The sequence below is a fragment of the Melopsittacus undulatus genome, chromosome 1, assembly GCF_012275295.1.
Source record: "Melopsittacus undulatus isolate bMelUnd1 chromosome 1, bMelUnd1.mat.Z, whole genome shotgun sequence".
NCBI classification, from domain to species: Eukaryota; Metazoa; Chordata; class Aves; order Psittaciformes; family Psittaculidae; genus Melopsittacus; species Melopsittacus undulatus.
The window spans coordinates 29,577,523-29,604,422 of NC_047527.1; the positions used below are offsets into that span (position 1 = coordinate 29,577,523).

The following is a 26,900-nucleotide window of genomic DNA, read 5'->3' on the forward strand; positions in this document are numbered from 1 at the left end:
GATTTGGTCTTTTGCTGTTTCTGGCCAGTTTAGCCAGTGGACCTGGGACTGTTTGGCAACCAAAGACCTTGCTTCTGTGATTTTAGTCATTCCTCACTTCCATACGCTTACATGGGGCTGTCTGTTAATTATGACATATTGACATATGAAAACAAAGCTCTTATTTGACTGCATTTGAACTGTATGTGAATAGTTTTGACATAAATGAATAGGTTATCTGGTATCATAGTACAAGTATTCTGCTCTTTACAGTTAAGTTTTATTTGTACAGCTGTGGTCTGAGCCCTGCAACCTTTTGTCATCACTGTTTAGGTCTGTAAAGAAAACTTGATAGTGTGTGGCACAGTATGTGTGCTGAAACTGACTAAAATATTATAGTTCCATCAATTGAGGAGTTTTTGGTTGTTTTGGTTTGGTGTTATTTTCCTTTGGTAAAATCATGGCTTTATTGGGTTAAAAAAAAATTGTCCTGATGAATACTGTGTTTAGTCTGGCATTGGAGAGTAGGGAATAAGGGAGGCTGCCCTTGTGCTCTCAGGGCTTTCTCCACTATAGGCTGTGCAGAGCAAGGAGGAAACTGCTGGGTCCTGCCTCATACATGTGCGCACCAGTACCCTGCCATGCACAGCACATGTAGCTGCTCATGCCCTGCTCAGCACTGTCCTCTGCACTGGATAAGGTGGAAATCCTAGGGAGTGAGGAAATGATGCATGGTTGTGCAATGCAAGACCATATGGCAATGGAATGGATAGAATTAGAGTCTTGGATGTACCTTAATTTGCATTATATAATTTCTAGGGGCTTGATATCAGAATGTGGCTATTTTCATTTTTTGAGGGATGTTTTTTGCTTTAGTGCATCACTTCTAAGTCAATTCTGTTGAAAATCGAAGGGAACTCAGCATCTGCTAAGATCCTCAGACCCTAAAAAAACAGGCTTACTGTAAACCTAGGAATGTTTTTATAACATAATCCTTAAATCAGAATTAAATTTATGTTGTTTATGTGTCTTCTCCTAATTCTGTGTGATCACATGCTGATTGTTTTGTCTTCCAGGCAGATTTTCTTGGTAATGTGTCATCTGTTTGTGTGTGAAGATGTGTAAAATGACTAATTCTACTATTTACATTCATAAAGGAACAATTCTAGTTTTGTTCTTTAAGCAATGGCTAAAAGCCCTTCTGTGGAAACACTAGAATAAGACAATTGGTCTGAAGTATTTATAGGTTAGCAGAGTTACATACTTTACTGAACAAAACAAAATTAACTTGGCAAGGTTGTCTTTCCTGTGAACTTAAAATTGCTTGTGCTGTTTTTATACCTGCTAAGGTCTGAAAACTGTAAACAGGGAGGTATATGGAGAGAGGACTATATTTTAGGTATTTTTATGTGTAAACATATGCACATATATTGATTAACTTTTGGATGATGTAAAAGAGTACAGGGGAAGAGTTTACATAGGGAATTTCAGCTTATTGATTGGGGTACTTTCTGAGGACAACACGTCCTCGATCTCTCCACTGTAAAGATCAGCAATAATTTACAAGCATCTGTGAATCCAGTTTGCAAGTCCTAGGTGTCTGGACTTCTCCAAGATGTGGCATGTGTCATGGAAGTACCTCTGCTCATGGTGGGACAAGCATCTATTTTGTGGGGTCGCATTTTGTGTGGCTGTTTGGATTGCCTCCCTGGTGCATCTCTTGGACTTACCACAAGTTAGCAGTTAAAGCTTCTGTTCTTAAAAGCACAGTTATCTAGAAATAACTCTGTTAGCAGGTGTTTCTGGTAGGCAGGGACTTGAGGAAGCTAGCAGGCTGAGGGTCTGGAGAAGTTTGGCTGCTGTACAGCAGAATGAGAGACTCATGACAGTCTGTGAGATAGTCTGTCCCTGTGACCTATCTCAGCATAGTTTGCCAGGGAATGGCATTCCAGAGAAAAGTTTAGGTCCTGGGCTTTGTTTTGCTTGCTGGGAAGACGGAGTGGCTTGGTTCTGTTGGTTTTCCATGCTCTTCACTGCAACCTTGCAACAGTTTAGTGTATAAACACCAATGCATTGTATTCCAGAGAGGTAGTGTATTTGTTAAGATACCTGTTTGCTAAGGAAGTCTCTGCTTATGGGAAGCAGCAGCCCTGAATATCTGGAAAGTGCTGGCAGCCAAAGAGACAACTTGACACTGCTCCCGTCTGTGTCTGTGCTCCTCATTGCTGGATGGGCTCCTCATGGATATCCAGCCGGCAACTTCCTCCCCTTTGCCTTCTGGCACCTGAGTTGGATCATAGTGAATAATTTTTCTGCTCTTGGAGAAACCCTTATTTACAAATGCAGCTGTTAAAGAATCCAGTAAGTGACTGGCAGAAGAGCTTTGCTTGCTTTATTGCCTTTTATCTGGATTCTGACTTTTTCCTGGAATTTTAGGAGAAGGGCAGCTGGCGTTTATTTTGTGTAGTTATGCAGCACAGATGTGTATACATTTAATGTATATATTCTGTGGTTTCTGATACTTCAAATACCTTTTTGATTTGACAATAAGAGGTAACTGCTTTATCAAATGGAAAATGCTTATTTTTCTGCATAGTCTTCAACACTGTTGAGAAATTAATGGCAGGTTTAGACTTTATGAAGGGCAAAGAAATAGTATTCTCTGATTCAAAGAACTAATTAGAAGTAAATGCCTGTGGGTATTGGGTCATGTGTCGTGTGTGTCCACACACCCCCCCCCCCAACATTTTGGGAGATTTAGAGGAAAATTTAATAATTGCTTTCAATTTTACAGGCAGCCAGCATCAAGCGTGAAATGACCTTTCCTGCATTTCAACAGGAAGATGTAAAATATGACGTCGGTCAAAAACTGCCAGACCAACAGTTTCTCCTGTTCACCACAAAGGAGGAAGATTTAAAAACAGCAGAGACCAAAAAACCAAACAGAGCTCATGAGTATGAGAAGGAAAACACTCGTTCTGTTTGCCTTCTGGAACAGAAGCGCAAGGTTGTTTCTTCAAATATTGATGTGCCTCCAGCAAGGTAAGGACAGCTGGGGTTTTTGTGTTTTGTTTAATTTTTTTTCTGCTTGCCATTTTAATGTTTTGTTTTTAATGGGATGTTAGAGGTAAGTTTGGTAAGCAATACTGTGAAATAGTAAGACAAGTATTTGTGTCCAAGCAGTCCAAAATCAATCACAACTCCACTATTTGAGAGATCAGCTAGAAAATTGAAAGCAGTTCTAGCAGAAACTGAGGCCATCTGCAGTGTAGGATTTTGTATCGCTTTTGCAGTGTTTTTGCCTTTAGAATGTGATGCAGCTGAGTTACTCTCAGAAGAGGATGTCTTAACAGAAAGAGATTGTTGACCCAGCTTCACCCCAAGATGTAATCTTCTAAATTAGATGCAGAATCATCCTACCTGATACCATTTTTTTAATTATTATTTTTTAGTATCATACCTGCAGCCAGTTTATAGTCATGGATGTGACTTACACTGCATAGAGGGAACGTAGTATCTTAAGTTCCATTGCATCCTGGTATACGGTCATATACAGCTGGGTCATAATCTTGAGAATCTCAGTAATCTAAAGAATCTTGCATTTTGGGCAAGGACTTCACTCCTTTGAGAAAGAAAAGGAATGGCTCCTCTAGGAAATGCTGAACATTAGTATAAAAAACACCATATCCAGTAATGCTAAACAGATTCACTTCTATTCACGGTGAGGAAAATGACGACAAATCGGGTATTCTATGTTGCAAGATGAGAGGTGCTGTTTCTTTTTGTTGTTCATGATTTGGTGTTGCCATCAGTCTATCTACAGAGATTTTTTTTCCTTCACCTGCCTGGTGAGTTGACTTGCACATAGTGTTCAGTGAAACACCTTCTGAGTTTATATTGTCACTTAAAAAATACCGGATGCTTTGTTGTTTTTTGGTTTGCTTGCTATCTAAAAACCAACATAAACCAGCAGGTTCTGTCACATTACCCAGGACAGGATGACTGTTGTTTTCCTCTTGCTCTCATAGATGACACTTGTGATAACCACAAAGTTCATGAGCATTTTGACACCATTTTCCCCCCATATGTATCTAGTAAAAAACTGTGCATTAAAAACTTGAAAATGTTATGATACTTCCTTGAGATTTTCACCAGTAATAAACCCTGTAATGGCTGAGTGTCTTTCACCGTTATCCTTAAGTATCTCTAAGCAAGTAGGAACATCAGAAAATTCAGGTTAGCAGGGACCTCAGGAAATCACCTAGTCCAACTTCCTGCTCAAACCGCATATTAGAATTCCCATTTTACAATTCAGGCGGCTGAAGTACGGGATTTAAGTGCCTTTTTGTGTTGCTTCATGCAGATAATCCACTTCAAGAAGTGGTTGATCTCCCCTGTCCTGTAACTGTAAAATATCCATCCTTGGAGGATGGATATTTTTTCCCAAACAAGGTGAAAAATAGGATGAACATCTTTAATGCCTTTTTAAGACTAATTGTGACACCAGTTGTGAGTTTAGGATGCTTAAAATTTTAGGAAATAATTTAATGTCACATGTAAAGTTGTCTTCTAAAATTGTTCTTTGTTTCCATATTTTGTTTGGAACAGACAAATTAACATATTATGTTGTTACATATTTTCAGACATACAGGTTGAGCTGCTACATTAGCAGAATTAGAAAATGAAGTAGAAAACAAACCTGGAGTCTAGATTGAATAGCATGATAAACATTTCTGTCACTCTTGCTACAGTTTCGCAGACAAGTTTAAGTTTAACTTTTAATCTGAGGTGAGATATTGTGCCATTTGTCCACACATTCAACTCATTCAGTGTTCTCCTGCCTCCTTAGAAGCTGCTTCCAGTCTTCTGTCTAGGACTGTTTTGATGGAGTTATGTGTTCCCTAGAGATGAATTCCTTCTCCCTTCGCCTCCTGGCAGGACTTGTTGGGTCGGCTGTCCTCTGCTTTGATGAGAACATCCATATGCCTTCTCAGATTTGTCATATCCAATCGTGGAAGGTCATCTTGAATTAATTAGATGATGTTTACAAAAACATGGAAGAAATAAAGGGTTTAATATGACCTTCAGTTTCTTATTGCTGCATTCGCACTTTTTACAAAAAAAAACCCTCCCAGCTATTGTTAATGAAGTAGAAAAATGCTGTGGAAATGAAACTTGCTATTTGTTGTTTTAAATCATTAGTGGAGCTGAGGTTACCCACTTCTCTTCAGATGCCAAAGTAAAGGGTAAATTCTGCAGTGTCCTGCTAAACCCAGGACAATATGTGATTTTGAGACAGAAGGTTATCATACTGCAGTAAGGATTCTGCAAGGGCATATGAGTATAAGACCTCTGAAAAACTGGCTGCAAAAGACTTGGTAGCATGGATGAGTATACTTCACTGACCACAAAATGAGATCTTATCTGTTTTTTAAGGGTGTCAATGAATAAGAATGAAAATCATTCTGAAGCACTGTATCCAAAATAACTAACAGTTCAGAAAGTGCCAGCATAATAAATGTTCTTTGGAGGCATTCAGCCACAGGGCTTTCATTATTGCTTGCAGATTCTGAAATTTTAGAAATGTGAAAATACCTTAACCAAGTACCTGGTGTTTCAGGTGTGCTAAAATTACAGTAGGTGGAACTGTAGAGCAGGGACAGACTGCTGGCCCTCTTGTGTTGTTATGCAGGAGAAGAGGACACTAACAGGAACATGGACAGTTTAAAATGTGTGTCAGTAATATCTGGAGAGAAGGGGTAGGTCCATACTCGGTAATAGCCCAACAGTTACATGCTTGCCTGGGGTGTGGTGTGCATTCTGGTTCTTCTGTTGTTGCATTTGGAGCATGGATCTGAACAGGGGTATTTGGTGTTCAAAGGAGGTATCTTAACCATCAAAGTCTTGATGTATTCAAGGTGTTTCATAGGGCAGCTCTTTTAAGTAATAGTGTCAGGCTAAATGTGGCAGACCTGAAATAAATATTTTATTGCATGCAGGAGAATTTTAACATTAAAATTAAATTGCTTTTTAAAGTTCATTGTTTACATCTTCTATTTAATTTTGAGAAAGTATTGCCAATTTTTCTCTCTGCATTATTTACTGTACTGGAAGTGTCTTTTGGAGTAAAATAGGAGACCTTGACTTTTTTTTTTTACTCATTTTTATGTTTTGGAATGCAAAAATAAAACAAGAGATTAACAGCATTTCATCTTTTCAGATTTCTTCATTTGGGCATTTTGAACAAAATTTATATGCGTTCAATAACTTTCCTACTTCTGAAACTCAGATAAGCCTAAATGAAACTGTTCAGCTTGAGTAGACAAATTATTTAATATAATAAGAAAATTTGAATTCCTTACTTGCCTTCTAAAGTTTTAATCTGTTGGTAGTTTTCGTGCATGAAGGACTGCTGTCTTGGAGAAGGGAATCTGACCACTCAACTGTAAACTGCAATTCTCTCTTGGGAGTTGAGATGTTATCGCTATGACAGAGTACACTTTATACTGACCTCCAGTTCAAACATGAGCAATCAAACACAGCCCAGATCCCTAGGATCTGAGTAGTGAAAGGTCATTTACTAAAATGAAAGTGGTGTCCCGCAGGGACTAATCGCCTTGTCTTGAGGGCAGAAGCAAGCACAGGTCTACCAGTGTTCTGAACAGCTACATCTGTAGAGGTCAGATGTAACCAAAGATGATGTTCCCAGTAGGCAGCAGTGTGGAGTTCGCAGAGCTCTTTGCTCATTCGTATTTTCATCAGTTACTTACCACAACACACACTCCCACAGCAAGTCAGCAAGAAAATGGGGAAAAGCCTGGGCTGCTGATGTGGTGCTTGTGAGACATGATGCAGGGACACAGTGCAGACCAGGCATGCAGGGAATGACTTCTGCCTCTTGGAGGGTGAGGTTGTAAGAGTGGGAGATGGAGAGCAAAGGGTGAAATTTCTTTTTTTTTTTTTTTTTTTTTTTTAGTAAAATATGAGGATAATTGTCAGGAAATGGTGACGGGGTTAAAGGTCCTTTTAGACACAAGTATTTCAACCACTCTTCAAAACTTTTATGCATTAGTGTCAGATGTGTTGTCCTTTCCAGGACTGGAAACACCCAAAAGGTTATGAGGATTAAAGAAGGAGCTAGGCAGCCATCACTTCTACCTCTCTGGTGGGTGAAAGTATTTGAATAGTTGTGCTTTTATGAAGTTTTTGCTAGATGACCTCAAAATAGTGTGAATTTTTTATTATCCCCTGCCACGACGTTTTCCTTTCCCCCAGTCCTCCTGGGCCCTATCTCCTCTGAAAAAAAAACTTCCTCTGAAAAAGAAATACAAACATACCAACTGCCTTTTTCTACATTAAGTTTCTGTTCTTAAAGGACAAGCCAAAGCTAAACCTGAGCTGCTTAAGCACTTTCTATAGGGTGAAAACAGCTGTTGTGCAATAAAACCTTCTGATTCCTGTGCTCTTCTGGTTCACTGCTATTGAGCTGTGACATTTACCTTGGTGGTAATATATTGGATATTGCTGTCTTCTGTTTCTTTTATACATATAGAAAGTTGCTTATTATGGTGAAATTAATTTTTATTCACTTACCTATACTTTACCTATTTATATATAATTTAATGAAAGAGTATGTGAAGTAATTGAACTAGAGTAAATGAAGTATCTAGGAATTCTCTCCCCCATTGCCTCTTTAGGTCCTTCAAGCATAGCTACAGATAACAGGGGCAAAATTAATTGCAGCTGTGTTTTCTGACTATCATTATAAAGAAATAGTGTAGGCAGTGCTGCATTTTCAGCCCTAAATGATTTTCTTGCCTGGTCTCTCCAGAAATGCAGCTCTGGGCAGCCTTCTGATTAGAGTGGTTTGTTGATCTGTAAGGCCTGCTGGGCACGATTGATTATGCACCGTGCATTTCAGTGGAAACATTTGCCTATTTTCATAGGCAAAACTCTCCAGAAGCCTGACTTCAAGATCAGAAGCAATATCTGCTTGATTGTGATACCCTCACTGGGACTTCCCTATCTGCTTGCGGAGGGAAGGACCTGATGATCAAGTTGTGCATTTCTGTTTATCCAGAGGTGGTGTTTATTCAGAGATTGTATTCTGTTATGCTTCTCCATCTGTTTTAGATGCCTCATCAGTTCTCCTTGGGAGAGCTTCTTTTCTATATCTCTGAAATTTTGGCAGAGAGGTTGGTGGGGCAGCTTTAGAAGTCATCAACTATTTGTTGGCTGCCGAAGTTTTTAAGTCAAACTGGGTGCCAACAAAATGCTGAGAAACCAGGCTGTGCTTCACATTTAGTGACTGTAGCTCTGCAAGCTTCTGAGCTCTCCAGCTTTTCCTTCTAGCCCCAAAGCACTTAATTGGGGTGTGAGGTTTTCTCCAAGTTTTTTCACCATCCTATAATTTGAGTGCTCCTGTTTCTTAAATTTTATTTTCTGTGCATCCAAGGTAGTTAGAAACTTTGAAAACAGATGTTTATCTTGTAATGAGAATTACTCCCAGGATCATTCCTGTATTTCAGGGCTTCTGTAGAAATGTTGGTGTTTGGCAATATGCATCTAAAAGCAGCTTCTCCAAATATCCACACCAGCTGATTATTGAAGTAGTAAATTGTTGCTTTGTTATGCTAAACTTTAGCTAAATATGTGTGCAGCTTGATTGGATTTCATCCAAGCACTCATTACAACTTCATTATGTTTCATGTTGCTCATCATGGCCTGCTGCAAAAAGGTGTGGTGCCTTCTGGGATCTAACTGTTCATGGGAAAAAGAGGCTTCCCCAAAGAGTAGTGAGAGAATCTGTTAACACATTTTGAAGTAAAAAACCTATATTTCTTGGTGCTGTTTTTTAATACTAAATTTTCTTTGTGATCTAGAAGGACTTTATGTGCTTTAAGCTTCAGATGCCTTCGATTTGCTGCAGCATGCAAAAGTGCTGTAGCAGAAGCTTATTTGGAAAATGTAGATTAAATTGCAGATTAAAAGCTTTGCACGTAGCTACCGCAGAACCAAACTAGAACTCCAAAAGTCACCTTGTTCATTTAACTGGACTGTCATCTTCCAGATTACTTGGCTGGGTATACATAGTGGTTACTGCCATGATAGCTGAAACAGCTTCTCATGATGCTGAGACAGATGACAGCTTGCAGACTGTTGGAAACTCACTTTTCAAGTGGTGAGATGGATCAGGTCTGAGGTTCTGGGGAACGGGGACATACTCAGTGGGATTGTCCCATTGAAAGCATCCTGACCATAGGAATGGCTGAGCTTGCTGTAAGTAAGATTGGATTTTGTGGCTGGTGGTACAAACTCGGCATTAGCATTTAGAAGTCTGCACTGCCAGAGAGCCACAGTGGTATCCTGGATTGGATCATTTGTTGGAAAAGGGGTAACATACCCAGCTGTAGAAAAATTTACTCTGAAAGTGTGCATAATGTATTTTATTTTCTGGTGGACTTTTGTCTTTTGATGTGTGCAGTAGTATTACTGGTGGAGGTGGCTGATCTCTTCTCCGAAGTAACAAGCGATAAGACAAGAGGAAATGGCCTCAAGCTGTGCCAGAGGGGTGAGGGTTAGACTGGGTATTAGGAAAAATTTCTTCACCAAAAGGGTTGTCAAGTGTTGGAACAGGCTGCCCAGGGAAGTGGAATCACTGTCCCTGGAAGTGTTCACAAACCATGTAGATGAGGCCCCTAGTGACAGGTTGGCAGTCCTGGGGTAATGGTTGGACTTGATGATCTTAAAAGGTCTTTTCCAACCTAGTTGATGTAGTGATTGATATTAGAAGAGGGAACTTCTAACACCAGCTGGTGACTTCAGGCATCTGGATTTTGGCCAGTGTTTTTGTCCAGTTTTTTAACTGTGGACTTGTAATGGCATTTTCAGGGAATGAAATTCCAGTGAAAACAAAGCATGAAAATTTGATTATGTAATAAATAGTTGTAGTCATCCTACTGCCTGAGATTGCAGTCTGTATTATTTTAGGTAATTATTATTTTCAAAAGAGGATTTTGCTTGAGCGTGCATATGTATATATGCACAAACATATATATAATATACATAGAATTAATTTTGAATTTCTTTAGAAAATCCCATATTCAGAGCACTGCTGAGAAATATTTGTCTTTATGTATAGAAGATGCTCCTCTTTAAAATCTTCTTCTGCTGGTGGCCAAAAGAGAAGGCTAAATAATTTTATCTGTGTGATGGGAGTTGCCAATGGACAGTGATCTCATTTCCAAGCAAATTTCAATGAATTCCTCTAATGTGGCACAGAGGAAAAATGTGTCCTTAATCTGCAGCGACCATTAGGCACTGGTTCTTGAAGAGCCGCATTCAGTCAGCATTGCTGTTTTATCTGTTAGCCATTGCTGTGAATGCATGGCTTGTTCTCAGCTCTTCAGTTCCCTTAAAAAATGGAGTGTAATTTCAAAACACTCTTCAACAGCAGGCAATATTCAATAAGAGTAATTTCTTTGTGGTTTGTGTTAGCTGTGGCACAAAAAAAATTCCTCTTGAAATGCCATCTGTGCTGAGAAAAGAAAAAAAGTCAATGGGTACATGGTTTATAACTTGTGTATCTGAAATGCGCAAGCATGGGCTACTGTGTGTATGGTTACACAGATTACATATATTGTAGCTGTTTCATTTAGATGCTATACAATGAAAATATTCTAGTTTATGCAGTGGTATTCAATGTTGTATTGTTGATGTCAGCAAAGACGTGAAACTTGCCTCTCTGAGAGAAGTTGCATCATTGATTGTTACTTGTAAAATATTTTAAACATTTCCATCTTAACTCCTTAAGTATCATCTCCATGAAAACATTCATTATTCACACTGAAAAAAGAGGAGGTAGAAAGCGTGACTTTTCTCTATTTATAGTAATATGCTCGTGCTATATGTACAAGAATTTTTTAGTGTTTTGTTTGTATCCCTGAGACAACTGCACTACAATGAAAATCAGCTAACCCTATATTTTTATGTGGTATGTAAAGTGTATAATTGGTTTCTATAGATGAAAGGCTATTTTTAAGGTGCCTTTTATTAATTTCTGTAAGAAAGATTTTCTGATCTCTGTTATATGGTGGTTTATATGCATCAAATGCCTGCTTTGCCTATTACTGCTTAAATTTTTGTGACAAGGGGAGAATTGTCGAAGGATGGCACACTTCGTCACTTTCAAATATCAATGTCTAGATTAGGATATGTTTGTAAATTAGGTTTTTCTTACGGGTTATTTTTATTTGAAGCAGAACTGCATCTCCTTATGGTTTTAGTAATCTGCATGCTTCAATGTAAGTTCCAAGTCTTCCCTTTTTACTCCCTAATCATTTTGGAAAAATGGTGGAACAGAAGTGTTGCTATATATACAAGGTCTGCATGAAGCAACTATGATTTTTGATAAGTTACTAGTCTTTCCAAATAAAATATCCTTTGACTTTTTTACTGGAGCAGCGCTTGATGGCGGTGTGTTGCATTGGACATGTGCTGCACATGACCTGCAGTGTGACTTTTTGTTCCCTGTGGAAAGCCTGGTTCCATACCTGAAAGGACACTTTTTGGAAGCTTCTAAGAGTTAAGCAGTTGTGTTCAGTATATTTATAACACATACTGAATGACTAGTTCACAGGTTTCTTGAGTCAGCATTAAGAGGTAGGTTTTGTTCTGCAAGTGCGCTTGTTAAGCTTTGCACTGCTCTGTATTTTAAATTCTGCCACGGGAATTCCTGCAGGTGATCTGACAAGTGACCCTTGGGCCATCTGTGCTTGGTATCCCGTGAACAGAACAGTGGTAGTGACATCTTCAGTGGACCACAAGGAAGCTGTGCATGAAATAGGAACTTCTGTTATTAGTGGCCCCAGCAAAGAAGGTACATCCCAAAGTACTTTGCTCTTCCATCCATACATTAAAGATGAAATGAGACATTTTGCTAAAACTATTTAAAATTCCTAAGCAAATGTGTGTTTACAGTTTGCATAGAACCAACATTTAGAAACAATTTTGTTCTCAATTTGGGATAAAACATTCACTGTTAGTGGCTGTGTATGTGAAATGGTTTGTTGGTGCACTTGCACCAGAAACAGTCGGCTGGTGCACTGGTAAAGAAGATCTCTACTGGTGCTGCCAGGAAAAAGTGGTGAGTCGTAGTAGGGGACTCTACTTTGAAAGGAACAGAAGCACTCATCTGTTGGCCTGATCCTGTCTCAAGGGAGGTGTGTTGCCTACCTGGGGCATGGATCAGGGGTGTTGCAGGGAGGCTGCCTGCTCTAGTAAGTCTCATGGACTATTACCCACTTCTAGTGATACATATGGGTTTTAGGGATATAAACAGTAGTAGCCTGGGGAACATAAAGCACTACAGAGCCCTGGGAGAGGTGGTTAGAGGCTCTGGAGCTCAGATAGTCTTTTTGTCAATTATCCAGGATACAGGGGACGACCTTAAAAAAGCTAGGAGGTTTGGACAGGTTAATAAATGGTTAAAAGGGTGGTGTCATAGTCAGAGGTTTGGGTGTCTTGAACACAGGACCCAGTTTAGGAGGCCAGGTCTACTGGGCTGGTGGAGCTGCTCTGATAAAAAAGGGGAAGAGTGGTTTTGGTAGGAGGCTTGCCAGGCTGGTCAAGGACTCTTTAAACTAGATGTGTTAGGGGAGGGGGGCATCATTCCACCTAGCACCCCCAGTCATTTTCCAGCACCTATAGTAAATGCTAGGAGCAATGTAGAGATATTCCAGCCGCTCCAGCCAATGAGCTGGCTTCATTTTAAGCTTGGCTCAGATGTCTCTATACAAATGCCCATAGCATCGGGAACAAACAAGAGGAATTAGAGATGTGTGCCCATCTAGGGGGTATGATATAATAGGCATCACAGAAGCATGGTGAGATGGCTCCTATGACGGGAGTGTTGGAATGGAAGGTTACAGGCTCTTTAGAAAAGACAGGCCTTGCAGGTGGGGAGGGGGAGTTGCTATTTATGCTAGGGATAGGCTGTAGCGAATGGAACTCTGTCTGGGAACAGGTGATCAGTTAACAGAGTTTGTGGGTCAGGGTTAAGGGGAAATCAGTGATGGGACACATTACTGTGGGGATATGTTACAGACCGCCTGATCAAGAGGAACCTGTGGATGAAGAACTCTACAGACAAATAGGAAAAGACTCACACTCGCAGGCCCTTGTTCTCATGGGGACTTCAACCACCCTGACATCTGTTGGGGCAACGGTACGGCCCGGCACAAGCAATCCAGGAGGTTTCTCGATTGTGTGGAAGACAACTTCCTTCTGCAAGCAATAAAGGAGCCGACGAGGAGAGATGCCCTGCTTGACCTCGTGCTCACCAACAGGGAAGGGCTCGTTGGAAATGTGACACTCCAGGGCAGCCTTGGTTGTAACAATCGTAAGATGGTTGAATTTGAGATCCTCAGGACAGTGAGAAGAGCATGCAGCAAGCTCACTGCCCTGGACTTCAAGAGAACAGACTTGGGCCTCTTCAGGAACCTGCTTAGTAAGGTTCCATGGGTTGTAGCCGTAGAGGGCAGGGCAGCCCAGGACTGTTGGTTGGTATTCAAGGATCACCTGCTACAAGCTCAGGAGTGTTGCATCCCAACTAGAAGGAAGTGCAGCAGGAGGGCCAGGAGACCTCCTTGGATGGATAGGGAGCAGATGAGGAAAATTCAAAGGAAAAAAGAGGCTTATAAAAGGTGGAAGCAAGAACAGCGGCCTGGGAACAATACAGGGATGTTGTCCAGGAAGCTAGGGACCAGGTTAGGAAAGCTAAGGCTAAGTTAGAATTAAACTTGGCTAGGGATGTGCAAGATAAGGAAAGGATTCTGTAATTACATTGCAAATAAAAGACAGACAACGGACAGCACAGGCCCTCTCCGGAAGCTATCAGGAGAGCTGGCTATGCAGGATTTGGAGAAGGCTGAGGTTCTGAGTGACTTCTTTGCCTCGGTCTTCACTGGCAAAGGCTCTGACCACACCACCCAAGTCTTGGAAGGCGGACGCAGGGACTGTGAGAATGAAGACCTTGGGCCCACTGTAGGAGAGGATCTGGTTTGAGACCATCTTAAGAACCTGAACATATACAAGTCCATGAGACCTGATGAAATCCATCCGCAGGTCCTGAAGGAGCCGGCAAATGAAGTTGCAAAGCCACTGGCCATCATATTTGAAAAATCATGGCAGTCAGGTGAAGTTCCTGATGATGCGAAAAAGGGAAATATAACCCCCATTTTCAAGAAGGGGAAAATGGATGACCCGGGGAATTACAGACCAGTCAGTCTCACCTCCGTGCCTGGCAAAATCTTGGAGCAGATTCTCCTGGAAGGCACATGAGAAACAGCAAGGTGCTTGGTGACAGCCAGCATGGTTTCACTAAGGGGAAGTCCTGCCTGACCAATTTGGTGGCCTTCTATGATGGGGCTACAGAACTGAGGGACAGGGGTGGAGCAGTTGGTGTCCTCTACCTGGATTTGTGCAAAATGTTCGACACTGTCCCACACAACATCCTTGCCTCTAAATTGGAGAGACATCAATTTGATAGGTGGACCACTTGGTGGATAAAGAACTGCCAGAATAGAGTAGCAGGGTGTTTATTTTTTATTTATGTGTTATACTAAATTCTAGGCATCTGAAATTTATGCTTCCTTCAGGAGCATATCAGGAGCCCACATGTTTCTGGACACCCTAGCTGTGTTGTCCTATGGAAACAGCTGTCCTCTGCAGCACCAACACTGGCATACGGTATTAGAGGTAGCTGCGTTCTTCATGCTATACTGTGTTCCCAAACTTGAGCTCCCTGTTTTCTGCTTTTCTCCTTAACTTGGATCATCTGTTCTGTTTTCACTGTGAAGGTCCATTCAGTTCCTCCCATAAAGCTGAGGCAGGCAGTGAAGGAAGGTTTAAAAAAAAACGGGTATTTAGGACTTTTCCATAAACGCACACAGTGCCTCATGTGGCAGCATGGAGCAGAAATCACTGTGTACTTGGTGGCTTTGTGCGAGGAGATTTCCTCACCTGGCTGAATGAGGAGGGAAAAGATGATGAAGAGGATGTGCTGGGCCTATTTTGATATTTCCTTCTAATGAAAAGTGCCTGTAAAAAAAAAAAAGTTTTGATGCCACTTCCTGATAGGACTGTGCTGATGATTTAGAAAGAATGTTATGGCTGCTTTTTCAGCTCTTGTTAACTCTTGAGTAGTCATGGACAGTTGTTTCATTAATGTCTTCTTTGATGAAATTATTTGCCTTCTCTCTTCTCTAAAGTGGCAATAGCAGGGTTCATTGGGCCTTTGGCACCAAGAATAAGGATGTGTAATTCTCATAGTAAGTGCTGACTAGCTATTAAATATTGATTTTATATATATATATATATATATATATAGAGAGAGAGAGAGAGAGAGAGAGAGAGAGAGATAACCAGAGGGTAAGCATGTGTTTGTGTGACATACTTGTGCCCTCATCTGTAATATCCTGAGAACTATCTTGCTGATATTTAACCTTTCTAAACTAGTGTTTCTATTTTTAGTACCTAGCTAGATCTTTCAGTACTTTTAGATCACAGGAATAACAACAGCAATAATAAAAAAATCTAATTGGTGTTGAAAGCCCTTTAAAATATGTCACATTAAAAGGTTTGTGGTTACACTTACGTGTATTTTGTGGTATACGTTTTCTGATTATGCTGACAGAAATTCAAAGTATTGCAGAGGAAGATGCATTACAATCTCTTGCTAATCTCTGAAGTAAATATCTGCAGGGGAATGCAGCAATTTTGTCATTACGTTTTGATCTGATGGAGAAGCTTGGGGTGAATATCTACATTGAATGTAGAATACAGGTCGTACCAAATAAATTGGAATATGCTAAACTTACAGTACATCATTAACATTAAACCAGTGCAAAACCTAGCTTTCACATCTTAATTTAAGACATAATGTGTAACATTAATAAACAGGGCTTGTATTGATCCTACAGATAGGAGCTTTGGATTTCATTATGCAGCAAATGTTCTTAATTATCTTTGGGGTTTTTTTCTTGGGATTTTTTTTTCTGGCAACCTGTTGTGCAGACATCCAAACTGTTCACAGTATTAAGTGAATTTCCCTGTCATTATTATGGCAGAGGAATTAGAAAGGCAGCGTCTCTGCAGTACGCAGTTCCATTTACATGCCAGAGAAAAATGTAGTTGCTGTGAAGAAAGCCATGAGGGGTCACTCAGTAGGTGCCAGCGCTGCCAAGCATGACTGAGGCTTCCTTCTGTGGGGCAAGGATTGAGGTCTCAAACTGTTGCCCCTCAGTGTGGCAGCTGCAACTGAACTTCCACAGCAGTTGATGCTTTCCTCTTTTCACCCATGAGATCCCCCTGAGATGGAGGGGACTGCTTGGGTACTGCTGAGGAGATCCTGGCTCCAGGGAGTTTTTATTGTATGTATTGGTAAAATACAGCCCTCGTAAAGGAGCTCAGATTCATCACAGTCCTTCAATGCCATCTGTGTCATTTAAAGTACTTTTGGCTCTATCAGTATTTGCCTCTCTGTGATCCTATAAGTATGGCTTATTTACCTGCTATCAACTATATCAGAAGCAGAAAATACAGAAGATAAAATCTTTAATCAGACTTTGAAACAGAGAACAACCTGTCTGCCTGTCCATCCCTACATCGAGGAGCAAATATGCAACCACTCTGTGTGTTTCTGCCTTCCTACCTACTTTTTTTAAATTACACCTTGTCTGAGCTACGTGTATCCCTTGATGCTATGGGAACTACAAAGCATCTGGCCTAGACTGCCCTCCTGCTTTGTAAAATCTCCTGTCGACTCACTGTGCAATACAGCCTCCCACCTATTGCTGCATATTCTCTTCCTCCCGCTTGTTCTCCCTGTGCTGTTCCTTCTGTGAGAAAATCACCAGCAGCTCTCCAAACCTCACCTTCTTTCAAATACTTCACATTTTTCACAGTTGAACTACCAAAACCTTCCCTTCAGTTCCAATGAGGAATGTATTTTTCTTCCTCTCCAAAAGATGTATTTCCAAATACTCTGAAATGACTCTTGTCTTCATGCTTCTATGATGTGCTTCATGAATAATGTTTGGGATAAATTGTATTGTATTAAATTGAGGAATTACGTAGTTAAAAGCTCCTGTTTGCATATTACGCACTGAGTGTATGTATGTGCCTGCAAAATATCCAGATAACCTCTCCCTGCCCCACTGCATTGGGAAGAACGGCTCCTGAGACGAGTGCAAGCTCATGGAGGAAAGGAAGTAGCTGGGAGAAAGCAAGTCTTTCTAATTAAATGCGTGAACCCAATTGTCATTTTTTTGCTACTATCTTTGTGAAGTTATCAGCATTTATATCTAATTATATCTGATTATATCCAATTTTTTTTGTGGGGGAGCAGTGAACAAGAGTCTGAAGTTCAAATCTGCTTTATTTGTTGGCAAGTATCTTCATTTCTGTGATCCAGCCAACAGTAACAAACTTTCATAAGCAAGGGCAGATGTGTATACATGTTAGGATATGTTTCTGTACAACACTAAATCACCAACAGGATAGTTAAAATTTGCTGAGTAATGCCTGTGGTGAGACCACAAACAACATGCATATTATTTCCTTTATATAAGCAGTGACAGACAAATTGTTACCAATTTCTATAAACAGTACAACCTGAAGAAAACACTAGACTGATAAGCTTCTGTTTCTAGTTTAAAGAGCAGTGTCAAACAAACAGAACAGGAAAAAAAAAACCCTAAAAACCAGCAGACCAACCAAACCAAAAACCCACAAGCTAATTGAAAGGTAGACAACAAAAAGCCAGAACAACCATTACGAGCAGATGGCTTATTTCCTCTGTTCCTAAACTAATTTTGTCACTACATATTACTAAGTTTAAGGAGTAGGTTTCTATTTGCACTATGCTTGAACCCAAAATGTGTGTACTTATCCCTATACTGTTACATGAGCCCTTTCATAGCAATATGGGAACCCTGTTCTGTCAGTTCTGCACAGAGAGTGCCTTTTATGGAAATCATGTTTTATGGGGTTTTAGGGTACCTTGGTTCCTCCCTGTGTACAAAGCTAGGCCCTCTTTAGGCTGTCAGAAAGCTTTGTTCATTACTCAGTGGGGGCTGCTACCTCTAAAGGACAAGAACTGGAGGTGGAGCAAGCAATGCCAAGTTGCACATGCAGTGTGCTGCTCTTGCCAATAGTGTAGCTCCGCTGGAGCAAATTTGCTCTGCCACCATATGTCTTCCCTAATTGATTTCAATGAAAACAAGGTCTAACCAACATATACAGCATCCAACATTCACAGAAAAACAATTGTGGGATTTATAAAAGGCATTACAGAAAGCTACACTGTGATTAGTAAAGATTTATTTCCTCTAAACATCTGTGTATGTATGTACATAGAGTAAATTCTTATGTTAGAGATTTTCTTAATGGGAAAACTGGATATAATGTCATTACCTCAGGGCCTTGTCCTGTTGATAGAATTGTTGCAGTTTTAATGGAAAATATTTTGAGCAGATTTTAACAACCTTAAACTCATACAGTGTTCTGTTAAAAATGTGCTGAATACTTTCCCAAACTGTCTTTTAGGAGATGCGTGACTACGTGTTTTATTTCTGGTGTATTGCCAGATTTCCTATATCATCTATGCCAACTAATTACTCACTTGTTATACTGGTAGCCTAAATACTGTTGAGGTGTGTTTAGAAGAAATGATGGATATGGGCATATTTTGATTTATAACATTGGAACAGCAAAAATACAGGTAGAAGGTCCTCCACAGGTCATACAGTTCTTCACTTCCCCCCAGCAAGAATGGGGATGTGTATCCCTTTTGATAACTGTTTGTCTCATCTGTTCTTAACAATCAATACCTATTGAGAGGTCATTGTGCAGAATATCATCAGTTCCAGGGTTTAAATGTTTTTACTGCTAGATTTTTTTCCAGTTGCAGCTAAATCCCCCCGCACTAATTTTTACACCCATTGCTCCTTCCCCATCCCCAGTGGGCATGGAGAACAATATAGCCCCTCTTTAAAAAAAAATAAAAATTGCCCCCATCATTTTACATAGTGGAAACCAATCTCTTTTTGGTGAATGGAAGCGACTCCTTTTATCTGCTTGCTGTTTAATGCAAGTTGCATGAGTCAAGTTGAAAATTAACACTCTATGGGCGCATATCGCATTTCATGGTGGCACAGATGTTGAGGCTGTGGCCTTTTGCAAAGGGGAAGGGATTGAAACACCCTCCAGGTAACTGGGTGGTCAGGTTGGAGAAGGGAAGAGAAGGGGACAGGACTCAGGCAAGTCAGCAGAGATGCACAGTGGCAGAAACCCTTGAGCACATCACAAGCAGGAACCAAAGATGCCTGTGGCTTCTGTGTTGCTCATAAGGAATTTGTGGTCATGCCCTTTAAGCATCAGCATTTTCTGTGGCTTTATTATTTGTTTTTCCCCTTCTGCCTCTGTTCTCTGATTTTAGCACAGAAAGTAAACTAGTGGTGAGGAAGATGAGAGGAACTCCATAGCAGGTCAAGTTGAATTACCTCTGTGAGCTTAGTGAGTAGACTAACTGGGTGAGACTGCTGGCATTTTCACGTGGTAATAGGAGTGACAGGTTCTGAAAACTGAATCCAGAATTTGTTTTCTGGGAAAGGGAGCATAACATTTTCCACATTAATGCATTATATGGGCTCAGTGTTGGACGTGACCCAATCTGCTGTAGCTCATGCGTGGCTGAAAGCCCAGAAATGCCACTTTTGTCCAAGGAAGGATGGCACTAAAACTAGTTTAGAGAAGGCATGTCTGTTGTTCACTTGTGAAAGCAATAGTCTTATCACGGCTGTTAGCTCTGCAATTTAAACAGAGACATCTCTTTTTTTATAATGCTTAGTATACTTCAGCTGCTCCTTCTGCTCACTTCTCCTTCCATCTGTGACCCCCAAAATATACATAGGTTCCCAATAGCAGAGTGCTGCTGGAGGTGGGGAGGCTTGGTTTGAGGATTCAGTGCCTCAAAAGTGGCTTGTTTACAGCAGGTATAAAGCAGATGCATTGTTTTATTCTCTAAAGAAGGGGGAGGGTTGGCAACCATCCATCTTTGCAGCTCTGAAACTTGATATTCGTTTGAATAGTAATGCTCTAGATAGGTTTTGACAAACTCCAGATTGCAAAACAGTGGTGATGGAGCATTTATTTTGTATAAGTGTACATATATATACACATAGTATATATAAAATATATATGCATATCTGTAGAGTCTTGTGCACATGAATTCCAAAAGTCTGTGGTTTAGATGAGTCTCAGTGGTCATTTCTATTTTCCTTTACCCTCCCAAGGATACTTTGTTTTATTTGGGAACTGGATTGAAGTTAGATGTGAGAATAGATGAACAGATGACCTTCTGTTGAAAGTGAACAACCATTTCCTGCTGAGTATTTTCAGGTACATCATCCAGTTGAAATATGTGGTGTCCAAAAACTTAATCACTCTGAGAATAGCTGCTTTGCTGACTACATTTGATACAAATGGTTTCCCATGTACATTCCCTCGTCCATGTGTGTGCGCTGTTGCGTACTGATGTCCCGCAGCACTTCTTACTAGTGTGCTGTGTAATGTAGAAGTGAAGATGCTTTCTGCTTTTTAACTGAACTTCATGCATGCACAGGAAGATGACAATTTATTTTGGGGAGAAAAATAAAGAACCACTCAAATGGTGATGTAACTTCAAAAAGTATCAAGTCTGCTTCAATCTGTGCAGGATAACAACTGTGCTGACAATAAAAATAATAATGGTTAGTATAGCATTTTTATGATTCAGTGCTATACAGGCACTAATGTTCTAAAATAACAGAGAGCAGTAAGCAAAACCACTTTAAAGATGTTCAAGAAGTGACTGAGCAGGAGGAAGTGGCCTCCTAGCAAGCAGGAGCTGTACCAGGATTAGAAGTGGAGACTTCCTCCCAGCCCTGCCTTCATTCTTCTGACTCCCAACAGCCAGCTCCTGTTTCTAACTTTCATTCCCTTTTTATACTTACCATCTAAGGTCCCCCATTCAAAATCGCACCTCAAAGTTGAGTTGAAAAAGGTTAGGGTTAACTGATCCAAACACAAAACAAAATTCCTTCCATTCCATAGAATATCTTACACCACTCAAAAAAAAATCTATCACTCCTGCCTTGTATGCCTGATAACCTAAAAAAAAACAAAACACCAAAACAAAAAGCCATGGTTTCTCTTAGATGTTAAAATGCTTTTTCTTTTCTCATATTTGGATTCACCGGTCAAAAGTATACATTCTTAAAATGTCATTTATTTATCTAAAACCTTTTACCTTTGGGTGATTAACTCATGTAAAACATGGCTTTTAAAGGTGCTGGATACCCAGACTTGCAGTTGTCCAAGATGGTTTATGGTGAAACCTGGGCATGAGTTTGTCAAATTCTCTCAAAATGTTGGGATAAGTGAATTTTCTAGATGGACACAATGGAGTTGTTAACCTTAGTAGTGGATTCTGACTATCTGTCCTGCTGCATGTAGCAGTTTTAGTTCATTGCCAATCTGTGATCAGTCCAGATGAGCTGTTAAACAGCACCGTTCATGCACCTTGCACATGCCTCTTAATCCAGTGGTGATTTTTGATCTGGGGTCTTGTCATCCATGACTGGGTTCCTGTGGGACTGTAAATTTCTTATCCCTCCAGATGTTGCTCTTTGTTAAGGGATGCAACCCCATTATCTTCCAGTGTGCATTGGTCTCAAGGCCTTCATTTATATAACTAAGTACAGGTTGTAAATTAAGGTCAGCTTTATCTAGGTGGTAGTTAGCTGCTTGAGGCCTAAGTCTCCAGCAGCTTCAGCTTCCCATGCTAAGAGACTACTCATGCTAAGCAAAACCACCCAGTCACAAGAACTCAGTTAAAGGAGTTCAGCTAACTAATCTTAACTCACAACACCTTGTTTACCCCAAATATAAAAGCAAATAGCAGAAAGGTACAATTTTGCGATAAGAAAACACATGTTCATACATTCGATGTTCCGTACAGCTCAGGCTACAGGAATGAGCTGGATGACTCCTTTGACACTAGATGCTGGTGGTTCAAAGCACCTGTGCGGTGCTTTCAGCAGTTACATCCTTATCAGCCTCAGTTTCGTGAAGTACTACTAAAAATGGGATTTAGGCTCCCAAGTCACTCCAGCTCCTGAGGAAAACCTCAAGGGAGCAGGTTCCACATAATCTGTTAGCTGCAGTGATTAATTGCATCTAGTTTCTTTGCTTTCAATTAAATAAAAAATAACAAAGGAAACACCTGTGGACATTGATAGCCTTTGAAGTCTGAGGGTGTTTGTAGAAGAGGTTACAGCTGCCAGAGCCTACTTCAGCTATGTTAGCACTGCATATTGTGACAAGTGTGCAACAGAAGTGAGGTGCAGGCAATCTGCTGGGGAGACGTGCATGGGGTCACCTCCAAGGAGCACGAGAGGCTGGCCACTTCCTACAGCAGACACTCCACAGCTTTTGAAAATCCTTCTTGTGTGCTCCTAGGAGGAAGGTGGGAGCTCAGATTTCACAAGTTTCTTTCAAACACGTTTATTCTTAATGAGATTGTTAGGGCAGAGTAAGTTACATTTACTCACTGCAGATTTTACATGCATGTAATTTTTTTTAGTATAACATACGGCAAGAAAAGGTTTGTTTCTATAGATGAAGAGCTCAAACTGCTGAACAGATTTAGCTAAAATGTTCCAGATAAATAACGTGTGTGTCCCTCTGGTTCGAATGCAAACTCACAGAAATGGCAGTGTTCAAGGCCAGGTTGGATGGGCTTTTAGCAACCTGGTCTAGTAGAAGGTGTCCCTGCTTGTGTCAGGGCTTTTGGAACTAGGTGATCTTTAAGGTCCCTTGCAACCCAAATTATTCTGTGATTCTATGTTAAGCATGCAGTGAAATTGAGGCGGTTTCTAAGAGGAGCTTAAAAAGGCAAGGGACCTTTTAAACCTTGAGATGAGTTTGTGATTCACAAATAATTGTTACCAATCATCTATTAAGTAAATTGTGGTTCTAGGAGTGTTATCACTGAGGGATGAGCAATACCTGGGGGGGAGAAGGAGGAGGAGGCAGTGCCTGTAGTGAGGTGGTCTGGTTTGGTCATTAGCCGTGCAGCCATTATGTCCAGCTGGACAGAAGGCCAAAAGATGTGGAGTTACTAACTCCACACCCCCCAGATCTTATTTAAAAATCAGTGTAGCTGGTTCAGAAGCAGAAATTGATTTGGAAGTGCTTTTGGAAGATGGTTTCAAGGACTTGCTGTGCAGCTCTGTGCAGGTTGTTCTGCCCTGCCAGCCCAATCGTCAGGTGCATGAATGCACTGGAGGTCCAGGGTGGTTGGGTAGTTGAAACTGGATGAAGGGCCTGATAATTGAGATTCACTGCATCACATGTAGTTTTTCTCTTACTGTTCACCCTTAGAAGGTGAAGAAGTTCTCTCAAAGCTATATGGGCAATACAAATTTTTGCAGAGCAGGCCATTTCTCAGCTGTGTAATATTCAAAGACTTGTTTTAAATTTCCCATCTTTCAGCTTATTCAGATCTTCCTTCCTCCATGTGTGGTACAGCTGCAAGTTTGGTCATGCTTTAAATGTCCATCAAAGAAGCACCGACAAGAATGCTTTGGTAGATACCTTTTTTTAGGTTATTTTGCTGAAAAATAAACCAAAACCTTCTGGGAGACTTAAAATGGGCTATAAAGTATGTGTGCATATTTTATAAGTACATATAAGTAAATTAAATGATATTACAGGTAATAAGTGTCAATCACAGTCACAGTAGTAAATTGGCTCTGTACAGTGTTAGTGGTTCCCACACCCTACATTACCAGTCTCTCGCAGGGCTTCACTTTTGGTCAGCAAGGCTCTCCAAACTAAGTGCCCTGTCACAAGGATTGAATGGTGTGGAGATGCTTACCAGGCTGATCCCATTCTGATAAAGTCTTTTTCTTGTTCCATGCAGTGGAAACCTCTGAGTCCAAAGGAACAAAATTGTATTTGAAATGTGACAGCCTGCTGTTAGCGGAGGGAAGCAGAGCTAAATAAATGGTTATTTAAGTGCATGGTTCAGCTGAAGAAAACATTGTGTTTAATGACTGATGTGAGGATCCGAAGTAGTGCATTGGTGCCCTGCAGTTTTTGTTGCATCATATTAGTTAAAGTTTGGAATAATGAAGCTCCCCAAAATACAGGGTTACCTTATCTTGTTGAAACTGGAAAAGCTGTTTTTAACCAAAGTTTTTGCAACTCTTTTTGCAGCAGATGTCACGGACAGGCGGAGCTTTCAAGAGCAGAGTTAACATTGTCCTGATCATGCCAGTGCTATTTATCTTTAACTGGAGTATAAGCATTTTTAGAAGAGACAGTAACTTGACTTGACTTTAAAACCTTTTTTTTTAATATCGATTAGAGCTGTGCTTTGGTCAGTTCATAAAACATAGACTCATGGAAAAATTTGGGTTGGAAAGGACCTTAAGATCATGAAGTTCCAACCACCCTGCCATGGGCAGGGACACCTCACACTAAACCATGTCACCTGAATTGATGGTTTTCCCTCTCTAACCAGGCTAGCACATGCCCTGAGCTGATTTTCTCTTTCCTCTTTTATTAGCAATATTTTATAATGCCTCACTGGCACATCAAAGAGGAACCATATGAGTGGAGAAATTAAGTAGATAGTGAGGAACAGTGATTTTGTCTCCTCTGCTGATTTCCAAAATCCTGTGCTAACACGGAGCTTTTCCACTCTGCCCACTAGCAATTCAGCACCTCTGCTGATGCCTCCACATCACTGAACTCTGTCCAACAGATTGCCTGTTTTGTTCCCTGGGGATCTGTTCTGTCTCATTTTCACCTCTGAGTGTGTTTTCTGTTCCACTGGTACCTATGTCAGTGGTGAAGTCTCTGTTCTCTGCTGTGATTTGACTTCTACATCTCACCTGGTACATAGTTCTCTCCAGTTATCCTTCTGCATTGCCCAACTCCTTTTATTTTTGACCATCTTAGCTTTTGAACCTTTCTAGTTATTTCATCCAAAAGCCCCTATATTGCTTATTCTCCATATACTTTCACTGTTCCCAGCTGCGCGCTTTGTATGGCTTGCACAACCTGATTTGCTCCACCGGTCTTCAGATATACCTTAAAGTGCCCCTTCTTCCTAATGTTACACAACAGATTGATTACCTCTGTCCATTTTGGGCATCCACTTTCTTTTGTAGCTGGAGGTGGTGTCCATGTTTTAGATTTCTGCATGCAAGAAACTGGCAGAGGTCCTTGGTTCCAGTCTTCTGTTATGCAGATCAAATAAATGTAAATTAGTACATACCATTATGAAAAAGCCACATAAGCAGTTCTTGCATGCAAATATGGTACTTCTGTGAGGTTTTTTAAATCATCCTCTAAAAAGTTGAAAACAAGTTATGCTTGCTTTCTATATCTGTGTATCTATAGTAGTATAATTGAAATGATTTCCAGAAAATACATGTTTCATATTCTATAGATTTTCAGAATAACTTCTACAGAATTATATTGTTTAAAAAGAACATTAATAATAAGTAATCAAAGTGAGCCAAACACTTTGACTGTCCAAGTGGGAATCATTCTGTGCCTCTTTCGAAAGCAGCAGAAATTCAAGTCTTCTATGGCAATAATGTTTTTCCATTATTTCCATTTACATATTTTCTGCTTGGAGAGGCTTATCAAGCACTAAAGACTAAGATTATGTGCTATTAGTCACTAAATTACATTAAATCTTTCTGCTGCTGTGTGTGGATGGAAAGAAGATAGGGAAGAGCTTAGGTAAAAAGTAATTTTTCTAAATTACTAATCTAAAATTACTTTTTTTTTAAGCAGAAGCATTACTGACGTGTTTTGTTAGCATCTTCTGGGGCCCAATAATAGCATGGAGAGATGAAGCAATATGTTGTTTCATCTGAACTTTCTGTTTTTGCTTAGCCTTTGTCCAGATTATTTCAAAGCATCTCATTTTGGGTGGGAGAAGAGAGAGGTTCAAAGTGTTTGATATTATAAGAAGAGTAAATATTGAGGGATAAGTATGTACCCTTAAACTGGTAGAATGAAGCTACAGAATTTGGATCTGGGGGCTAATTTCCAAACTCTTTGAAGCTAGGATGGGAGACTTCCAAACAATTCTTCATCATACAGAGTCTGTTTGCAAGATTCAAAATCTGCATTTGGATCAGAAGGGATGTTTTTGCTTGTTTTCCTCTGCTGCAGTCTTATTTTCTGAAATGTTGAGCGTATCAATGTGCAGTTGTTGACATAGGAAAGCTAGGCAGGATTCCTCGAAGTGGAAGCAGGTTCAAGGAGGAGGCAGAGCATTTGTGCAAGCGTTGCTTTACTGGATTCTGTGTTCTTACAGGTCCCAAAGTGCCACAGAAATTCCCCGTCTGAGGGGTTCAGGCCTTGCCTTCCTGTGCCTTCCTGTGATATGAGCCTCTGCTGTTCCACTGCTGCTCCACCCCAGTGGGATATCATAGAGTCATAGAATTCCTGCAGTCCTTTGCTCTGGTCTTGGTGTTTTGCAGTAGCTTTGCTTGTACAATGCTATGGCTAAAGTGTGGTTTTGTTGATACATTTATTCTTTTCTGGGCACATGTATTTTTATTTTCTTTTAAAACTCATGCCTAAAAATGTATTTGGGACTTGTATTAGTTTGAAATAATGAGGCTTTGTGCCTCTTCATGGAAAAGTTACTTCATGGTTCAGTGGGCAACTAGGGGTATTGTCTGAAAAAGGTCCTAGTCAAGGAATGACACCACTAAAAATGCTATGCAAAGTCATTGTCCTGAAGTCCTGAAACCTAAAAAGATCCTTTGACCTAAGAGTATGGCTTCTTC

General features: G+C 40.3%; 1 protein-coding gene across 1 annotated transcript in view; it reads left to right on the plus strand.

The window, feature by feature from the left end:
* ZNF704 (zinc finger protein 704) overlaps positions 1-26,900 on the plus strand; it is an 89,172-nt gene that overhangs the window by 12,997 nt on the left and 49,275 nt on the right. The window contains exon 2 of the mRNA XM_034068780.1: positions 2,774-3,021. Coding sequence (XP_033924671.1) covers positions 2,774-3,021 — 248 coding nt within the window. The remainder of the gene's footprint in view (positions 1-2,773; positions 3,022-26,900) is intronic.